Here is a 7,169-nt window from a genome sequence, read left to right on the forward strand (position 1 = left end):
ACTTTTACCCAAGTTACACTTTATACACTGGATATCTTGAGCCTCGTCTGTAGGGCTAGGTAGTGTTTAAAAAACTGCGATATCAGTACCCATAAAGTGACACCAATACCAATAGAGCACTTCATTTGATACTTTAAATTTTCTAATCATAACTGCTATATCGTAGGCAACTGGACTTGCTTGAGTCTCTTGAAGACGTCTCGCCTCATCCAAGAGGTTTCTTAAGAGCTCACATGTGACCTCAACGACTCTTTAAGGGTTCACACTCACACAGAGTTTGAAGCCTGTGACACCGCACCAGACCGTTAGAACTGAAGAACCCCTTTGGATGAGAGGTGAAAATCTTCAAGAAACACACGCAAGTCCAGTTGCCTACGACAAAGCACTTACGATTACCACCACCTGTATGATTGAGAATCTTCGCCGACGTCTTTATATTCTCTGCTTCATCTGAAACCCATCGTGTGTGGAAGCATTCAGTTGCATAAAAGGCCACCAGACACTAGAAGTGTGTAGTATAGCTATACCTTTCAGCATCAGATACACCACACTTGACTTCACCACACCACAGACTGTATGGGTAGCTGCTGCAGTACTATAGTGGCCAATCACACGTTGCATTAAATCAAAGGTTGCTTGTGGCGACTGACTGCGAGCAAAACCATCCAAATAGTCATTTCTTCTAGATCTGGTTACAGAAAGGATCGTTTGATGGTAGAAGTTTTGATACTTGATGGCACCGAGTCAGTTCCTTAAAGGCATCGAGTAACAATACCCAGCCCTACTTATCTATTGATTAAGAATATAAACATTACTTCATAGGCGTTTCTCAGTCTCAGCCTCAAGACTTCTAGCGCTCAGTGGTAACTAGTTAACAATAAACAGACTGTGCACATGTTATACATTTTTAAAACTACTCAGCACAAGATACCAAATAGATAGCCTACTATATCTCATGAAATCACAGAGCTTAATATCCATAATCATTGACTCACAACTGCAACAATGCAGCTCCCCTAAAAATACACTTCCCGGTTATTATGTAGAATTTATGAGCAGGATAATGCTCATTGATTTGAACTTTATAGTTATTCGTTCTTTGCTCCAGTGAGCAATCGAAGAACTGGATCACTGGAGCAGATTTTAATGTTGCTTACGAGTGTTTACTGTATAATTATCCCCTTGTCTCTGTATCTTTGTGCACATACAGTGCATGTTTGGATTTCATCCTCTCCCCTCACAGTGGATGCCCCAGCTGTGTGTTATCTGCTTAAAGTTTCATGCTGGGGCCTGTAGGAGACTGGTTATGCCCTCTGCTCCCAACCCCACTGTTACAGCTCTGAACAGCTGACTGACAATGACCTGCACACTTGTTATGGTTTGAGTAGCACTCATCTATGGCTTCATGCATCTTAGGGTCACATAGTCTATACCTCACCTACCCATCAGTGGGTTTTAAGCATGGATTTAATGCTTTTAAGTGCAAACTCCACCCACCCACAAACATCCCTCTGGAAAGGAAAGCCATCAGTGTTCACTATTGGCTCGACCATCATGGTCTGGCAGTATTGGATTACACAAGCCACCACAATCACACTCAGACTTTTAGTGTTGGGAGCATTAGAGGAACTCAGGGTCTCTAATCGTAAAGTCTAGTTTTGCGGATACAGATGCTTTAGCAGCAACATCGTCCACACTGGAATGGCTAAACATTTTGACAGAAACTGAAGTTTTAAATGTTGTGGTGGAGCTTCTCGGATAATATCAGTGCTGATTTAATAAGGTGAAGGTCACTGCACAGAACCATTTAAGAAAGGATAGGTAATAAAGCTGCAGAGTTTACGTACTAACAATGCTGTCCCATTCAGGCCAGGTACATAAAGTAGTGTATTTGTTTGCTATGGGTAGAGAAATTAGTTTCATTTGATGGAGGTTTGAGAAATGATAATTGATTAGGATTGAGAAACGATCATTTAAGTCATTTTTTAAACACAGTTGTTAAAAATTCACTGCTTCCAGCCTCATATATGTAGATTTTTGTCACATATTGTCACACATCATGAACAAACAGAACAAGCAATTTGAAGACGTCATCTTAGCTTCTGGGAACCTATGCAGGACATTTTTCCCCATTCTATGCAATGTATTGGCATGTGATAATGATTGTCAGGTTACTCGGTCACAAAATTCTCTTTCTAATTAAGTTGTCCTCTCTTGACACTGGACTGATGGTGTGCTAACATTTCTTCAAGCTGTAGAGAGGATATGGCACCGCATGCCTGGTGAATGTCAAAGTAAAGTGACAATAACAAATGCTAATGTTATAACATAATGAGGCATTTTAATGGACAGTTAATGGCAAGTACACCTTTTTCTTTAATCCAGGTAAACAGGCCATTAAGCCTGAGGTAATGAGGTGTGTGTGGTGTCGACTTGGTTTTCAGTTTGTAGCAACACAAAAGACACTTCTTGTCTGATTAGTCGTAAATGCAAAGTAGCACAGGACAGTCACACACTTGACATGAACATACAAGTAGGTCTGAAGGTTTCCTCCTGTCTCTGTCTCACCCTTGTTTCCTGTTAGATGTCTCTTTGCCTTTTTCCTTTGCTTGGTCTGAGCTGTACAGTGTTCGTTCTGCTTGGGGCAGCAGTTGTGATCTTGTCTGACATGCTATCATCAAAGCACAACTTTGCTCTTTGGCAGCTTATATATCAGTATGCCAGCTGTAATCTCTGCCATTGTTTTTACTGAACTCAGAACCTGAGAGACACTGATACATGTAGCCTCAGGCAGCAAGGCTCCCAGGATCAGAGCTAAAAAAAAATGCACTTCTCTGCTGTGGCTTCAGCTTGTGCAGTAACAGACACGGCTCAGGTCACTGATAAAATGCTCATCTGTCAGCCCCCAGTGAGGTGTGTGTGTGTGTGTGTGTGTGTGTGTGTGTGTGTGTGTGTGTGAGTCACATTGAAAAAATATTGCCTTCATGCTGATAAGCTATAAATTAACTGTCTCTAAAGCCTGCTGATAAAAATGTGTGCTGCAAAAAGTACTAAAATTAATATTCATCCCTTCACTCTCTCTTCCAGCCCACATTTCAGGTTACTGAGGGGAAAAAATCTAAATATTCTTCCTTTTGGATGCAAATTCAATAAAGAATAAATAAAAGAAAAAGAGGTCTTTCAGGTCCAGTTGAATATTTAGCATTAAGACTAAGAAAGGGCGAGAATATGACAGAATAAGAACTGTTTCACGGTGCCACTGAACATTGAGGTGCTGAAGTAAAACTTAATGCGATTGTACCGGAGCCAAATTAGCCATCCCCATCACAAAGAGCGTCAATTTCAGCCGCCTTCTCTCCCCATAATCTCCCTTTACTTAACCCAAGCGGTTATTTGCATACAAAAGGCGAGTAATCCGCTATAATCTTCCAAAACACGTACATTTTCTCAGCCTCCTCCTTTATTCTTAACATTCAGGATTATAATTGCACTTGAGTTTATATCTCTGCAAGATAATTACCCTGATTATATTAAAATAAGAATGCTATATTGTCTGTGGTCAGTCTCAGACAGAGTTCCGAGATGTCCTTGGGCTGTGTTGCGGTCCTGACACCTCCAGGACATCCCGTCTCTGGTCTCCAGCTCTCGGTCCCGCGGCTCTCACCCTTCCCTGGCCGCCCCTCTCGCTCTCTGACAGCAAGTTATCATCGGAGCGGTCTCTGTGCATCTCCTGCATGCTCTCCTCATACGTGGGCAAGTATTTGACCTCGTCGTATGCAGGCAGGTTCGGGGAGGCGAAGTCCCCGAGGCTGTACTCGGGGTACCGGTCCAGCAGGGAGTCCTGGGACGCCGATGCGTGCCCGTGGAAGAGGGAGGGCTCCTCGCTGCGGTCATGGTGCGGGTGCCGGCGGGGCCGCGGGCAGATGATCCGCTGGATGAAGTAGCCCATGGCGAAAAGCAGCAGCAGGATCAGGATGCCCGACAGCTTCCGCGTAAACCAGCCGACGTTGTCGAAGAAGATGTGGATGGGGAGCTTGCAGCAGCGCACCGTGGAGCTGACACTGCCGTTCCCGGTGACGATGGGCGGACAGCACTGGTGGCCATCGCCGCACTGGACCTCCCCGCAGTTCCGGAGGGCTTGACAGGCAGACACCAAACATACCGACAAAAAGGTGCCAGTTGTCCCGCAAGTTGTCCTGCCGCCGCCCGGCAGACGGGGCATCATTTCTGGATGTCGCCCTGACGCGCGTCTCCCGCGCGTGCGATGTTGTAATGTTGGAAGTCCGCTCAGGTGTTACAGGTCTGCCTGTCTCTCCAGCTGTGCACTAATCATGTAGGCTGCTCTCATCTCACAGCCACTGCAGCGCGGAGCGGGACAGCAGGTGCCCCCCCGCTGAGGACGACCTGTCTGCTGTGGGATCCGCGGTAGGAGTGGAGCAACATCAGTGTCTGGAGGGAGCAGTGATGAGAATCATGAATAATCTTACATCATTATTACAAAGACATTAGAATCATTAGGTGTCCTCGCACTAGTGCAACCCACAGATTGGGTCCCCGTCATTTGTCAATGTCACATTCAACCTTACCTGAACTGTCCTGTCTGAGAGGCATGCGACCCCAGCTATAACACATCACCACCTCCTCTTGGATGAATGCAATGTTTGCTGCAGAGCCCCATGATGTAGCCTATGTTGTTTGGTAAGGTTCAGGGAGAATCCTGTACATGTAGGAGGGATGACAACTGCAGATGGGAGAGTGAGAAATCCTTAGTGGTGGAGGGAGGATTGAGATCCTTAAGCAGCAACACTCCAATATAGAAATACCTACATACAAACTAACATCCTGCACCTCCTGAAAATGTAATCTAACCAGGGGCGTAATCACCATTTTCACTCTACACCTTCTGCAACCCAGCAGTTGAAGGGAATTCCCCCCAAGAATTTTTTTCAGAGAGCATTTTTAAACAAAACTCTTAGATCAGGGGGGTTCTCAAAATCATACACAACATATAGCAACACACAGCACAGTATGCAAACATATCTGGGGTCACATAGTCATGGCTAAGCCTCCCTCTAGCCACCAATTTAGACTTTCCATTAGCATGATAACTGATTCCCCCAAACAAGTACCATAACATATACACATATACAATACATATACACACATCTTCACAAAAATGTTATTCATAAAACAGGCAAACACATGCTGACACACACACACATTGAGGGCCACGCAAGCAAAGTGCCCATACTGTGACTTTGTTTTAATGACACACTAACTATAACAATCGACAGTGATATAGCCTACACTCAAATTACATTCTAATTTTTTCCTTTTAATATATTGACAGCAAGAGACAGTACAGTGTTTGACAATAATTGTACCTACCTACGGTCTTCGAGCAACAGCTTTTGCAAGGGTACAGTGTCACCACTTGCACAAACCACACACACAACTGCAGGACACTGTAATACTAGAACGGGTAGTAATAATAATGGCCATTTGTTACATTTAAACATGCTAATGATGACATTTGCTAACGATTATTTCAGCCAGTGATTCGTGGCTGCCTCTCAAAGCATAGCAGTTCTTTTTTCTTTATATTTTCTTTATCAATACATGGGATGAGGGACTATTTTACCACCCAGAAATTAAGTAGGCTAAAAGTAAATATTATTAGCAAAATCCATCTAAAGCATCAATACTAAAAGCACTTAAATTGCAGGAAAATAGTCCCTGTGAGTGATGAAAATATGCATTATAGTATCACATCATAATTAATGATGCATTGGTTGAGTTGGAGCTAATCTTAACTATTGTGTGTACATATTAGTAGTTAAATCTGTAAAATACCCAAACTTATAACTAAAGGCAAGCTGTCAAATATATGTAGTGAATTAAAACGTGATATTTCCCTCTCAATCTAAAGCACAAATGCGCAAATTTGTACTTAAATACAGCGCTTGAGTAAATCTACTGAAGAATCCCCCAGACCCCACTTCATGACCCATCGCCCCCAAAAGGCTGAACCATGCTTTAAACTCGCAGCTTCACCGAATCCTGCATGAGCACAGAGCTAGATGTAACCAGTAAGGGTGACTGTCCCTGATATTAGGCGCCAACAGATCTACCCCTCTCATAAAAAATGAATAGATCTTGCAGTGTGGGTTGTAATGGCCCCCCATTAGAGAGTGTCTGTATTCACATTAGTCCAGCATCACCCAAGAGGACCATGTGTCTGCAGCCCTGAAGAACATAACCATAAAACTAAATCTCCAGTTTAAACGACAGTCTCCTCGCCCAACATGTTAATTTACACTAAAGATGTCTCTTTGGACAACATCCAAGAGCGGCAGACGGCTCAGTAAGCTGCTCTACAAGTACTGAATATTAACTCATTAATTAACCCAGTCTGGATAATTTGTTGCACTGCAATGAAACGGTGACTGTGTGAATAATTTTCCACAGTGGCTGTATGGAGTGACCAAGGTCACTTTCAAAGCCTTATGTCCTTATTGGATCTGACAGGATCCTGAGTGAATAGGCTTTATGATATTAGGACAGGGCAAAAAAGGTTGTTTAAAATAAAGGGGACCTGAGGGATGAGATATGCCGTTATAATGTTTCGTCAAGTCCTCACGATGTAAATCGTGCAGGGAATCCTTTTAAATCACAGCAGCGTTTCACCCTCTCCTGTTGTCATGTTACTCTTTGTCACTAATAGCCGGTCTGTATCTCTTTCTTCCCTAAACAAGGCCTAATGCACAATACACCAAATCTAATTACCGGAGCATTATAACGTGAAATTCAGTAGAAGGGTAACATCATGCAACCTCATTTATGCAGCATCGTATTTCTTTCTGTAATCTGCCTCGATTAGGGAAACGTGATCTCAGGGCACCCTTCTAACCAAATAAACAAATACACAATCAATAGCCCGTGGACAGCGGCTCTGAGAGGAACCCTTTTCAGTTCCTTTGTTTTCAGGGCTTTCCCAGCACTTCGGCTATTCTGCTGCTCGGCGGACTGTTATTGACTTGTATAGGGAGAAACGGCTATTTTTGATCACAGCTTTCACTCTCGACAGTGTCTGGAATGTAGAGAAATGCTCCTCGGTGTAGAAAAAACCTTGAGACCATTTGGCTTTTAAATCACATCCAAATCAAATC

At 43.4% G+C, this 7,169-nt stretch overlaps 1 protein-coding gene across 1 annotated transcript; it reads right to left on the minus strand.

Moving 5' to 3' along the window:
* Positions 1–2,160: 2,160 nt before the first annotated feature.
* LOC125888861 (uncharacterized membrane protein C3orf80 homolog) lies at positions 2,161–4,686 on the minus strand. The gene is made up of 2 exons (XM_049576494.1): positions 4,587–4,686; positions 2,161–4,449 (listed from the first exon to the last, which is right to left on the minus strand). Exon 2 carries the CDS (start codon positions 4,223–4,225, stop codon positions 3,566–3,568), a length of 660 nt encoding a protein of 219 aa, XP_049432451.1. The 5' UTR covers positions 4,226–4,449; positions 4,587–4,686; the 3' UTR covers positions 2,161–3,565.
* Between the last annotated feature and the right edge of the window lie 2,483 nt (positions 4,687–7,169).

Source organism: Epinephelus fuscoguttatus, linkage group LG5, assembly GCF_011397635.1.
Source record: "Epinephelus fuscoguttatus linkage group LG5, E.fuscoguttatus.final_Chr_v1".
Taxonomy (NCBI): Eukaryota; Metazoa; Chordata; class Actinopteri; order Perciformes; family Serranidae; genus Epinephelus; species Epinephelus fuscoguttatus.

Bases quoted from the DNA above. Each gene is read 5' to 3' on its own strand.
- LOC125888861 (XM_049576494.1), bottom strand. From the start codon at position 4,225: ATGATGCCCCGTCTGCCGGGCGGCGGCAGGACAACTTGCGGGACAACT.